Below are 14,139 nucleotides of genomic sequence, written 5' to 3'. Positions count from 1 at the left end.
GTCCCACCTGTCCATGTAAACTTATTCATTTTGATCTAAAAGGCTCAATTGATCCTAAATCAGCACTCCTACTCTGAGATGCTTGGGCCTCCCGAGTGGCGCAGCGGTCTAAGGCACTGCATCTCAGTGCTAGAGGCGTCACTACAGACCCAGGCTGTATCACAACCGGCCTTGATCGGGAGTCCCGTAGGGCGGCGCAAAATTAGTTCAGCGTCGTCCGGGTTAGGCTGTCATTGTAAATTAGAATTTGTTCTTAAAACCTCTTGAAGCTAGGGGGTAGTATTTTTATGTTTGGATAAATAGCGTTCCCAAAGTAAACTGCCTATTTCTCAGGCCCAGATGCTAGAATATGCATATAATTGGTAGATTAGGATAGAAAACACTCTAAAGTTTCCAAAACTGTCCAAATATTGTCTGTGAGTATAACAGAACTGATTTTGCAGGCAAAAACCTGAGGAAATCCAACCAGGAAGTGCCTCTTATTTTGAAACCTCCCTGTTCCATTGCCTGCATTTCCTCCATTTAAAGGGATATCAACCGGATTCCTTTTCCTATGGCTTCCACAGGGTGTGAACAGTCTTTAGACATAGTTTCAAGCTTTTATTCTAAAAAATTAGCGAGATTTATCACATCGCGTCAGTGGACTGCCAGATGTCCTTCAATTAGTTCATGCGCGCGACACTGTTAGCTAGACATTTTCTTTCTCTCTTGTATAGAATAGTTTACCGTCCGGTTGAAAAATGATCGACTATTTATGTTAAAAACAACCTGAGGATTGATTATAAAAAACGTTTGACATATTTCTACGAACTTTACGGATACTATTTGGAATTTTCATCTGCCCGTCATGACCTGCACGAGCATGTGGCTTACTCAAAACGCGCCAACCAAATGGAGGTTTTTGGATATAAAAATAATCTTCATCGAACAAAACAAACATTTATTGTGTAACTGGGAGTCTCGTTAGTGCAAACATCCGAAAATCATCAAAGGTAAGCGATTAATTGTATTGCTTTTCTGACTTTCGTGACCAAGCTACTTTGCTGCTAGCTGTTTGTAATGTTTTGTCTACTGATCGATGTCCTCACACAAACGCTTGGTTTGCTTTCGCTGTAAAGCTTTTTTTTCCAAATCTGACACGCCAGGTGGATTAACAACAAGCTAAGCTGTGTTTTGGTATATTGCACTTGTGATTTCATGAAAATGAAATATTTTTTGTAATTTCATTTGAATTTGGCGCTCTGCAATTCAGCGGATGTTGACGAAAATGATCGCGCTAAAGGGATCTGTGCGCCAAGAAGTTTGCCTAGCTAAATAAAAGGTTCAATTAAAAATATTTAAAAAATTACATTTGGCCTCTGAGCAACAGAGAGGTTTAGCCGAATGAACGACTAATGACTGAGGTAAATTATGATGAGTGAGAAAAGTTAGACGCAAACGATGTACAACCAAAATATGTTTATAAAATTATTATTTTGGTTTCATCGACTGTCAATCCTTGCTTGGATAGCTCATCTACACTGAACCAAAACACGAACACAACATGGAAAACCTACCTTGTCACAACACAACTGATTGGCTCAAACGCATTAAGAAGGAAAGACATTCAACAAATTAACTTTCACAAGGCACACCTGTTAATTGAAATGCATTCCAGGTGACTACCACATGAGGCTGGTTGAGAAAATTCCAAGCGTGTGCAAAGCTGTCATCAAGCCAAAGTGTGACTATCTGAAGAATCTCAAATATAAAGTATATTTGGAATTGTTTAAAACTTTTTTGGTTACATCATGATTACATATATGACATTTCATAGTTTTGAAATCTTCACTATTATTCTATACTGTTGAAATGAGTAAAAATAAAGAAAAACCCTTGAATGAGTGGGTGTGTCCAAACTTTTGACTGGTACTGTATATGATGGGATATATAGACATTTTGGACAGTACGTAGATAGAATATTTAGTATTTAGTCTATAGGATACGTAGGATAGAATAGTACGTATGGCCTTCAATAGAATACAGTATCTACAGTTGATGTCAGAAGTTTACATACACCTTAGCCAAATACATTTAAACTCCGTTTTTCACAATTCCTGACATTTAATCCAAGTAAAGATTCCCTGTCTTAGGTCAGTTAGGATCACCACTTTATTTTAAGAATGTGAAATGTCAGAATAATAGTAGAGAGAATTATTTATTTCAGCTTTTATTTCTTTCATCACATTCGCAGTGGGTCAGAAGTTTACATACACTCAATTAGTATTTGGTAGCATTGCCTTTAAATTGTTTAACTTGGGTCAAACATTTCAGGTAGCCTTCCACAAGCTTACCACAATAAGTTGGGTGAATTTTGCCCCATTCCTCCTGACAGAGCTGGTGTAACTGAGTCAGGTTTGTAGGCCTGCTTGCTCACACACGCTTTTTCAGTTCTGCCCACAAGTTTTCTATAGGATCGAGGTCAGGGCTTTGTGATGGCCACTCCAATACCTTGACTTTGTTGTCCTTAAGCCATTTTCCACAACTTCAGAAGTATGCTTGGGGTCATTGTTCATTTGGAAGACCCATTTGCGACCAAGCTTTAACTTCCTGACTGATGTCTTGAGATGTTGCTTCAATATATCCACATCATTTTCCTGCCTCATGATGACATCTATTTTGTAAAGTGCACCAGTCCCTCCTGCAGCAAAGCACCCCCACAACATGATGCTGCTACCCCCGTGCGTCACGGTTGGTATGGTGTTATTTGGCTTGCAAGCCTCCCCCTTTCTCCTCCGAACATAACGATGGTCATTATGGCCAAACAGGTCTATTTTTGTTTCATCCGACCAGAGGACATTTCTCCAAAAAGTACGATCTTTGTCTACATGTGCAGTTGCAAACCGTAGTCTGGCTTTTTTATGGCGGTTTTGGAGGAATGGCTTCTTCCTTGCTGAGCGGCCTTTTAGGGTATGTCAATATAGGACTCGTTTTACTGTGGATATAGATACTTTTGTACCTGTTTCCTCCAGCATCTTCACAAGGTCCTTTGCTGTTCTTCTGGGATTGCTTTACACTTTTTGCACCAAAGTACGTTCATCTCTAGGAGACAGAACACGTCTCCTTCCTGAGCGGTATGAAGGCTGCGTGGTGTTTATACTTGCGTACTATTGTTTGTACAGATGAACGTGGTACCTTCAGGCGTTTGGAAATTGCTCCCAAGGATGAACCAGACTTGTGGAGGTCTACAATTTTTTTTCTGAGGTCTTGGCTGATTTATTTTTTATTTTTCCATAATGTCAAGCAAAAGAGGCCCTGAGTTTGAAGGTAGGCCTTGAAATACATCCACAGGTACACCTCCAATTGATCAAAATGATATCAATTAGCCTAACAGAAGCTTCTAAAGCCATGACATAATTTTCTGGAATTTTCCACGCTGTTTAAAAGGCACAGTCAACTTAGTGTATGTAAACTTCTGACACTGGAATTGTGATTCAGTGAATTATTAGTGAAATAATCTCTGTAAACAATTGTTGGAAAAATTACTTGTGTCATACACGAAGTAGATGTCCTAACCGACTTGCCAAAACTATAGTTTGTTAACAAGAAATGTGTGGAGTGGTTGAAAAATGAGTTTTAATGACTCCAATCGAAGTGTATGTAAACTTCTGACTTCAACTGTATTAGAACTAGGGATGCACGATATATCGGTGAACATATCCAAATTGGCAGATATTAGCTAAAAATGCCAACATCGGTATCGCCTGATGTGTAGTTTAAAGCTGATGTGTAGTTTAAAGCTGATGTGTAGTTTAAAGTCTGCAAACAAGCAAACACCGGCCACGAACAATGTGTTTACAATACCGCGTTGGTAATAAAGCATAATTTGTTCGACCGCAACTTCTGGGGTAGCTAGCTTTAGCTTGGTACCAAGCTAGCACAATACAACCAGCCTGAAAACAATGACCAGTAGAAACTGCAGTAATTCTCATTATTCTTAGCAATGATTTAGGAATCCTTGTGAGTAAGTATTAGCTAGGTTGCCACTTTTTGTTCGCCTATTGAAATTGAACTTCAATTCATGAAAATAAATAGCTAGCCAGCTACTTAACCCTGTTGCCCAAAGCTAACGGTATAAGCAGCCAGCTAGCTCCATCTGGCTAGTGAGGCTCGACCAGACCGGGTTGTGTTGTGAAGCTAGCCACAATAAGGATTAGGCACAATAGTGGAATGTGCGGTTTGCCTTCAAAATAAAAGTATGTCACTGACACAAATTAATACAAATAGTAGAATTATGCCATACGTTTATTTTGAAGGCAAACCGCAAAGTCCACAACTGTGGCTAGCTTCACATAGTTCAAATAATAACTGTCTTATAAATTAGGGTTATTTTAGATGACACCTCGCTATATAGTTACCTAGCTAACTATTGCTACTGAAACAGATGTCGTTTTGCTATGTTTTTGCGGAAGAACATTGTTTGCATCCATGAGCTAGCTAGCTGCGAGACAACTTTACCAGCATCATAGCATACGTATCGATTTATTGTCGTGACATGAAATACGAGTGATCGTGTAATAAATGTGTAATAACTACGCAAAAAATGTATTAAAGCATTAATTATGTGACGTGCAGTCATATTCAGGTCCTGATTAGTCAACAAGCTTATTTGACATGTTAAATAGTATATTTTTTGACACACAAAGACCCAAACGGTGTTCCATAGAAATCCTGGTTGAGAATGAAATGACAGAACAAATGAACGACGAAACAGCACAGCAAGTAAGTGAAAGAAAAAGGTATTTATTATGTTTTACTGGTAATGGGGACATGCGTAAATGCCAACAAAATAACTTTTTGGTCAGTGTGGTGTGTGTGTAACCTATATTTAACTAGGCAAGTCAGATAAGAACAAATTGTTATTTACAATGATGGCCTACCCCAGCCAAACCCGGACGATGCTGGGCCAATTGTGTGCCTCCCTATGGGACTCCCAATCACGGCCGGATGTAATACAGCCTTGATTCGAACCAGGGACTGTAGTGACACCTCTTGCACGGAGATGAAGTGCCTTAGACCGCTGTGTCCGTGTTAACTATTTAACTGTACTAGAATGCTTAAAAGGCCACACAAAAAAATCTATATCCGTTTTCGGTATCATTTTGTCAAGGAAAATATTGGATATTGGTATCGGCCAAAAATGTCATATCGGAGCATCACTAATTAGAACATTTAATCTAGAATCAAAACACTTTATCCTGTCACTTCTTAGAACTCTGTGATGTTATTACTATACATTACATTTTTTTCTTCATTTTGATTGTAAATACTATGGAGATACGACATTGAAGAGCACTCACTAACCTTGTTCTTAAATTCACTCATACACTTTTCTAAATTCTGCATGTGGTATGGTATGACAGGAGACACGCACAGCAGTTACAGCGGACTATAAAAAGGAGGAAAAAAACTGGGGAGCTTAAAGCCAATTACGTTTTCTGACTGGCTAGCCAACTAGCTTCACACATATTAGAGGAGCTAAAAGTTGTAGCTAGCATTAACACACGGACTAAACTGGCAAACGTATCAAAGAGATTGAAAGTAGACATGAATAGTATCGTGAACTTGAGTTATTTGTAACGTTGGTTAGCTAGCATAACTAGCACGTCTTTCAAGGTAGACGAAAACTAGCTACGTGCAGAAATAGCTCGCGTTCACGAGTATGACCGTCGTGACGTACCTAGCAAACTCTATACTCAGAATGAACCGTGGTTCAGAAACAAAATATGACATTCTATGGATCGATCAAAAACGATTGTGTGGGGTCACTCGTGTAAGCACTAATTGCTAGCTACCTTGGTGCCAGAGATATATAATTAAAGCTAAGCTAACGTTAGCTACCTGGCGCTAGCAAACCACAGCTGACATTTCTTACAGCTATTATTGCTAGCTAAAATTGGTGTTCTTACACTACGTGTAAGAAAACACAAATGTCAGCTGTTGGTAAACTCTCAAACGTTGTGTCGAATGGCCGGTTATGAGTTTATTTGAATGTTGACAGCCTGTACACTACAACCCGTACAGTCAAGTCCGCCTTCCCCATTCCATAAAAGTCAACAAAACAACCACCACCACCACCACCATTGCTGCTGCTGGCTTAGGCTAGCTACAACTGTTTAGATCACATCGGAAATAACATTTGTATCCAAGTGCATTTGATCCCCCAAAAATTAAGCAAATCATTCAACATTACCTTTCGCAGCAAATTATTCTCCTTTATTTTTCTCAATCGATTTCTCGTTTTCTAAATTCCACACGATCGATTACCGTTGAGCATTAGCTAGTTGGTTGCACACAGACGAGCTCGGCCTCACGCCTCCTTCTCGAGCTTCAGCTCAATGATTGGCCAGACCACGTTTGTAGGTATTCACTGGATACGTTAAATGTTTTTATTTGGCTGATCTCTTTGATAGATGGATAGATGAACCAATGGCAAGAGCTAAATCAACATCCGGTTTTGAAGGGGTTAACTTGAAGGAAGCGTCATTTTGCAATATCAAAACTTACCAAAAACATATTTACATAAATGTGTACAACAAAAGTCCTCTGAACGGTGTTTCTCTGAAGAAATTTACACTTGATCGAAATAGGGGCCATGTTATTAATAGAAGTACAGCATCCTTTACAACAAAAGATATACGTGTACATATTTTTATAAATGGCAGAGAACCTATGGATTTCAGCCAGGCAACGCTTGCCATAAACGTATTGTAAGATGTGGCAGCATAACGAATAGGTATTTTCAAAAGGACATGCTTAGTTCTCTATGCATTTATTGTAATAAAAACGACAGTAATCATCATATTTAACAAAAGGCACCATTTATATTCTTTATATCTCAGTAACACTTCAATTTTGCAATTTTATTTTATAAAAAAGGTTGAAGATGAATTGGAAAATTCTGCACTTCGGAAACCATGTGCAAGGAAGTTACTTCTAAAACTACAAACATCTTAAACATGTGCTAAAAAATATACAATTTTTGAAAATATACATTTCCAGTCTATGCAAATGTAAATATTTGAGGTATTACTAACATCTGCAGCTACTGGCATTCATTTTGCAATAAAACATCAGATATGATATTGAGCTAAATTACATTTCTGGATCTTAAATATTTTTCTGTTGAACCACTACGTCAAGTTCAACAGAGCTAGATGTTTTCCACAGCCCTGCCATGAATCAAAAGGTTGTGGCACACCTAAACGCCAAATTGTGCGCATCCCTACAATGGTTACAGGTTTTACATCTTTGGGTTTGTTCAGATGGAAAACGTGTGCTTAGACCGCAGTTAAAGGGTTAAGGTGAAATACATTTTACAATTAGGAAATAATTACTACAAAATAGAAAAACCTGCCATTTTATAGATTAGTGAAATGTATACTTTTGTGTGGAGTATTTTTGCTCTGCTCAAATTTAAATCAAATGTTCAGCAACGCCATCAGATTACACATGGCAAAATAAATGAAAAAAGGTTTCGGAAAGAGTAAACATACATTTTAAAGTACGTACATTACTGGAATGTTAATTAATTCAACACATAAAATGATCACATCCACCACAACTAAATAATTTCAATAGAAAATAAAAAAACCTTAGGGTTCAATATCAAATCCAAACCCATCATTCCTTCTATTATAGCCCACAGTCATGTACTGAAGCACAAGTTATGGATGCAGCAACACACGATGCTACATTAGACAGTCAAGCAGTGGCTACATGTAAAACAAGCCATTGAGAGATGGCAGGCACAATCTAAGATCAGGACATTAACTCAAGCCCTGGATATGGAGGACATTTTCTCAAAACAGGGTTGTAATGGATTTATCAGTTGTGCTTCGCTTATGAAATACATGAGCTAGGAACAGTACTATTGGACATAAAACAGAAGATAAAATATACATTCTATAACGGGAGTGTTTTCTAAATAGAAATGTATGCAATTGATTAACATCTATTACAAAATGTTCTGCGAAGTATCCATATCGTATACATCTGAAAACTGCATGTGCTTGAAGGAATTAAACTTGTGTATTGATTTTGGCAAGTCAAGCTAAAATGCATTGTTACAGAATAACGTTAGATACATTTGATCAAGGCAGTTTCATAGCAACAGTTCATTACAAATAGGACCGGAGAAAATGGGGTGGCATTTCAGCGACCAAACAGACAGCGTTTTACATTTGCTAATTATATTAAGAAAAGTTGTTTTTTTTGCCTCTACTGCTTAACTGCCCTCATAGTTCATGTAGTCCACATGCTGGTCAAGCAGCTGGAACGAGTTATCACCGTCCACTGCTGTATCCTGGGAAGAACTGGTTGAGAATGGCTTGGAGGGGTTTGTTGACACTCATTGGGTTGTTTTTGCCCAGATCGTGCCTGCATGCTGGGCAAGAGTACACCTCTGCCTTGAAAGACCGCTGAAGGCATTCCTAAAATAAATGAAAAATGCACCTTTCAATACCTCTTGCTAAATTTGTATTGCTCTTAAATGGATGGAAAGGAAAAATCTCAGTGCAAGGCTAGCAAAGATCAACTTACCCTGCAGACATTGTGTTGGCACTCAGTGGTGATAGGTTGAAATACCACTTCTTGGCAGCATATACACAAGAAAACCTCCTCAACTTTGTTCAGGAATTTCTGGAAATGGAAAAATAACTATTAAGTACCCAAACCATTGTAAGTGAGGCGATTGAGACATTCAGAAGCTGAAAAACCCAAAAGTATTTTAATGCATGCCATTTCCTACTGGTTGCTAAAATTGTAATAGTTAGCCTAATTTCAGTTTGTGACAAAACAAGCAAGTATAATGTAGAGAGCAGTGGTCTCCAACAGGTAGATCCACCTTTGACTACCTCGCCAAGCATTTCTGAAAGTACATGTATTTTTCTCCCCCATTTTGTTCCATCACAAACTGTCATATAAAAAAAGCTCCCAGCTACTTGCCAAACATATCCACATTGACATTATCCCACTCCTGGTTAGCCACTATTTGCTTAAAAAAAGCTAACCGTAACAGTATCTGCATGTCTGTTTGGTGCGCGCGTTTGTTTACCACTCCTTATGTAGCCAGTTAGCAATGCTAATGATAACCATCTTGTGGGCAGACAAACTTTCTCCAAAAACTTTTATATTTTTTATTTAAATATGGCAAGTCAGTTAAGAACAAACTTATTTACAATGACGGCCTACACCGGCTAAACCCGGACGACGCTGGGCCAATTGTGCGCGAATTTATGGGACTCCCAATCATGCCCGGTTGTGATACAGCCTGGATTCGAACCAAGGTGTCTAGTGACACCTCTAGCACTGAGATGCAGTGCCTTAGACCTCAGTGCCACTTGAGCCCTAATTAAATGGTAACTGCAGAGTAGGCTTACCTGAGAACTATATTATGATTATTTGTATCAACTGGGCAGCCATTGTTTTACAAACTCTGCCATGACATAGCAGTAGGCCCAACAGAAACATCACAAAACCGACACATCCCTCTCTTTCTAGATTTACAATTAAAGGGGAATTACGCAAAGCCAAATGAATTTGTTTTTACATACGTCAAATTGTCTTTTGATGTGATTTAAGCATTTGACATGGACTCAGAACATCCATTTGTTGTTCCTCTATGAATAATTGTAATTTTGAGTAAAATGTTTATCCCAAACCACCAAAAATAAAAACAAGAAAATTATGGGGCCTGTCAGGCCAAATATTGATAATTAACCATCATAAAAAATGTAAAAACACGGTTGGAGACCCCTGGTGTAGAGAATCATTGTACACCGTATCTAAACTGCTGTGAAATATATTTTCCATAACCAAAGTTGTTGTATTTTCAGCTTGAGCACAAAACAAAGACAAAAATGTAACTTAACGGGAAGCATAGAAATAGCGCACATAGAACAGGTCTACTGCTTCTTAGACTTGCTTTCAATGAGAAAGACAGATTCATAACACATATTTCCATGCGAATTTAGTCACGTTGCCCAAAAAAGTTACATATTGGACATTTTACAGGATGATCCATGTCGCTTTACCTGCATGCTTTAATACACCACCTAAACTTATATTGGTGTAGTGATGAAGATAATCGAAAGAACTAGCATTACAACAACACCAATGCTGGCTGCATTCTAAGGTAGTTGGGTTCTACGGATAGCAGTATCGCAAGACTTAATCACTTGAGGAACAGTCCTAATGATGGATTTAAAAAAAAAACTGCCTTGTTATCACCTAGTCACGTGTTTATTTCGCAAGCTATAGCACACAATATTTTACATCATGTTTTTATTTTTAAGGAACATAAGAGTTTAGATTGCTTTTAAGGAAAATCAGGTCTAGTCGTATCGTGGTACAGGTATCGTGATAACCCTAGTTCAGATGGTCACAACAAAGACCAATTGGCTTTGCATCAGCATAAATTCCAATAGTGTGAAATCTGGAAAGGCTTTTCTTACCGGGCCAAGAGCCAGAGACTCCATGGCTTCGTCCCACACCTTCCTGTTGGGCTCGTCGTCCTTGATCCAGGCCTTCTGTTCTTTGCTCAGTTTGTAAGCCTCCAACTTCATCTTCTTGGGAGTGCCCTTGGCTGGCGATGACTTCTCTTCAGCTTCTGCAACAAAAAGACCACCACAGTGTGTCAGAAGACATGTGAAATTAACCCAGGATAGCCTGTTAAATTATATTAAAACATTTGCAGCTGTATTCTCAGTTGGAAATCTGAAATTTACCAATGTCTTGTGTGGTTAAAGATAATTCTAGAGCTACTTTGAAGAAGTCACTCACCATTAGACTGAGACTTTCTTTTCCGCTTCCCCTTGGTGGGTGTTTCAGTTACCTCCTCGTTCTCCTTGGCAGCCTGGGCTTCCAAATAGCCTTCTGGATACTGAAACCAAACATATTCCTCAAAACAAGAGCTTAAACTGCATAATCATGTTCACCTAATTTCAGTTAGTCACAAAACAAGAAATGTTTGTGAATCATGGTACAATCTAAACCGTTGTGTAGTTGGGATAAACAATATTATTATAACAAATATTTAAATTCTATAAAATTACAGTTATGACGATATTGATTTGACTCCAAGTACCAATTCGTAAAAAATAAATAGCTCGGTAGCGTTGGCTATACCTGCGTCAATTCTCTCATCCTGTAGCTTGTTCGCCATCTTTTTAAATAGTTAGCGAACATGTTCAGTACTTTTATTACCATGACTCACCAGACATTTTATTAGATACACCACCCCATTCAATTGATCACTCCTACAGACAGCGGCGTGACCGTGTCTTGCTACGAAGCATGCAGAGGCATTCAGTTACTGTTCGATTAAAACGCAAGAGTGGACAAAACGGGTGACCTAAGGGACTTTGAGCGTGATATGATCGTCTGTGCCAGGTGCGCCGGATCCAGCATCTCAGAAATAGCCACCCTCCTGGGCTTTTCACGCACGACAGTAGCTAAGGTTTACCGATGAATGGTGCAACGAACAAAAAAAACTCCAGTCAGCAGCAGTCCTGTGAGCAAAAACAGCTCGTTGATGAGAGCGGTCGAAGGAGAATGGCAAAAGTCGTGCAAGTTAACAGGCGGGCCACAAAGCAACAAATAACGGCACAGTACAACAGTGCTGTGCAAAACAGCATCTTGGAACACGCAACCTGATCCTTGTCACAGATGGGCGATTGCAGCAGAAGACCACAACGGGTTCTACTCCTATCAGATAAAAACTAAAAGCAGCTCCAGTGGGCACACGATCACCAACACTGGACAATTGAGGAGCTGAAAAAAGTTAACTGGAACATGACAGTGAGTTCAGTTTACTTGAGTGGCCTGCGCAGTCCCCAGACCTCAACCCAATAGAGTATCTTAGAGATGAGATGCCTGTACCGCCGTTCAATCTGCAGCAACTGTGCGATGCCATAGCATCAGCATGGACCAATATCCCTGTGGAACATTTCCAACACAGTGTAAAATGCCCTGAAGAATTCCGGCTGTTCTGGAGGCAAAGGGGGTGTCCGACCTGGTACTAAGAGGTGTGTTCCTAATAAATGTTTTGAACACCAAATCACAAAACACATTTTTCAGCTGGTGTACAAAACCAAAAGACATTCTTTGAAAAATGTAATTAAGACCTGCTGTCAATGAGAATGAGATCTATAACTCACATTTCTATGTAAATTGTGTCAGGTCGCCGAAAAAGCGATATAAATGGACATTTTAATGGACGATCCAATGGACGATCCATGTCGCTTTACCTGCATGGTGAGTCCCAGTTTCTTGATGCGTTCTTTGCCGTCCCGGGTCCATGGCGCTGGCTCATCGTCATTTCGTTTAAGCAGATACCTCCAGACGAGGAAGCCAGACTTGCCCTTCTCTGGCCAGTATTTCACCACCTGGAAAGGAGACAGGCATTTTGGTTAGTCAGCATGGAACAGAGATGCCATTTACACTTGGTGTTAATATGCGACTAATATAGAAACAAGACATAATGGAAACAGGCTTGTAAATTGCTAATAGGGTTACATTACAGAGGATCATATGGAACCTAGGCTTAGACGGTATCCCATGGCGCCGGAGGGCATGGCTGCCAATTTACGTGCTATTTTGTACATAAGGTTGCTGCTACCATCTCTTATGACCGAAAAGAGCTTCTGGACATCTGAAGAGCGATTACTAAAGTGGACGAACTAAAAGCATGTACATTAAAAACTAATATCTTTTGTTTGACCGAGTCGTGGCTTAACGACAAGATGAATAACATACAGCTGGCGGATTATACACTACTGGGTTCCTGAGTGGCGCAGCAGTCTAAGGCACTGCATCTCAGTGCTAGAGGCGTCACTACAGACACCTTGGTTCGAATCCAGGCTGTATCACAACCGGACGTGATTGGGAGTCCCTTAGATCAGCGCACAATTGGCTCAGCGTCGTCCGAGTTTAGCCGGTGTAGGCCGTCAATTTAAAATAAGACTTTGTTCTTAATTAACTGACTGGCCTAGTTAAATAAAATGGGTCATTTTATTAATATTTTTTTTTTTATACATTTGGCAGGATATAACAGCAGCTTCTGGTAAGACAAAGGGTGGCGGTTAATGTATATTTGTAAACAAAAGCTTGTGCACGATATCTAAGGAAGTCTCAAGGTTTTGCTTGCCTGAGGTAGAGTATAAGCTGTAGACCACACTATTTACCAAGAGAGTTTATCTATATTTCTCGTAGCTGTCTATTTACCACCAAAAACCGATGCTGGAAATAAGACCGCACTCAATGAGCTGTATACGGACATAATCAAACAGGAAAACGCTCACCCAGCGGTGGCGCTCCTAGTGGCCGGGGACTTTAATACAAGGAAACTTAAATCCGTTTAACCTAATTTCCACCAGCATGTTCAATGTGCAACCAGAGGTTGGAAAAGAGAAAAATAAAATAAACTCAGCCTAAAGCTGCCCAGCGACACGAGCCAACCAGACGAGCTAATGTACTTATGTTCGTGTCGAGGCAAGTAACACTGAAACATGCATGAGAGCAACAGCTGTTCCGGACGACTGTGTGATCACGCTGCCCGCAGCCGTTGTGAGTAAGAGCTTTAAACAGGTCAACTGATTACCAGGACATGTACTCCGAACATCCGTTGACAACCTGGCAAGTGTCTTCACTGACATTTTGAGAAAATAATTGATATGTTTAAAGAATTATGAAATAATTCTACCGTGAAACATAACCATTAGGGAGTATAGTTTATGTAGCATGTATAAGGAATAATTAAAGTATTAAACATAAGTCCAATTAGGCTGGACTGGGAGAGAGAAATGTGTGTGAGCCTAAGAAAATACCGAAGAACAATTAAACTGTTTGAACTGACCTGGCAGGAACTCTTGAGAAAACTTATGAGGACAGGGAGTACTTCTCAAGGTTTCCCTAATCTCGAGGGAATGGAACTGTCGGCTGGGCAGTGATACACAGTGGTGAGAACTATAGAGATAAAACTCACCTACTGTTTGTGTGGAAGTATGTGCGTAGGATACCTACTGTTTGTGTGGAAGTATGTGCGCAGCTATAAAATGGATGTCTCTGTATAATGGATTTAGAACGTTCTCTGAATAAACT

General features: G+C 39.5%; 2 protein-coding genes across 4 annotated transcripts in view; both read right to left on the bottom strand.

Annotated features, from left to right (window-relative positions):
- Nucleotides 1-6,375, bottom strand: part of LOC129811065 (lysine-specific demethylase 4B-like) — an 80,730-nt gene extending 74,355 nt beyond the window's left edge. For both annotated transcript variants that reach the window (XM_055862193.1, XM_055862194.1), the window contains exon 1: nucleotides 6,233-6,375. The gene's annotated coding sequence lies outside the window, so the exon portion shown is untranslated. The remainder of the gene's footprint in view (nucleotides 1-6,232) is intronic.
- A 466-nt stretch (nucleotides 6,376-6,841) lies between these two features.
- The window catches only part of LOC129811064 (E3 ubiquitin-protein ligase UHRF1-like), a 54,933-nt gene continuing 47,635 nt past the window's right edge, over nucleotides 6,842-14,139 (bottom strand). For both annotated transcript variants that reach the window (XM_055862191.1, XM_055862190.1), the window contains exons 13-17: nucleotides 12,288-12,425; nucleotides 10,822-10,921; nucleotides 10,494-10,648; nucleotides 8,581-8,679; nucleotides 6,842-8,471 (exon numbers count right to left, since the gene is read on the bottom strand). In XM_055862191.1, the coding sequence (XP_055718166.1) occupies nucleotides 8,325-8,471; nucleotides 8,581-8,679; nucleotides 10,494-10,648; nucleotides 10,822-10,921; nucleotides 12,288-12,425 (639 nt within the window). In that variant the 3' untranslated portion in view covers nucleotides 6,842-8,324. The remainder of the gene's footprint in view (nucleotides 8,472-8,580; nucleotides 8,680-10,493; nucleotides 10,649-10,821; nucleotides 10,922-12,287; nucleotides 12,426-14,139) is intronic.

This window comes from Salvelinus fontinalis, chromosome 14 (genome assembly GCF_029448725.1).
Source record: "Salvelinus fontinalis isolate EN_2023a chromosome 14, ASM2944872v1, whole genome shotgun sequence".
NCBI lineage: Eukaryota > Metazoa > Chordata > Actinopteri > Salmoniformes > Salmonidae > Salvelinus > Salvelinus fontinalis.
The sequence above is the reverse complement of the archived record's forward strand: the minus strand, read 5'-3'. Positions and strand labels throughout refer to the sequence as shown.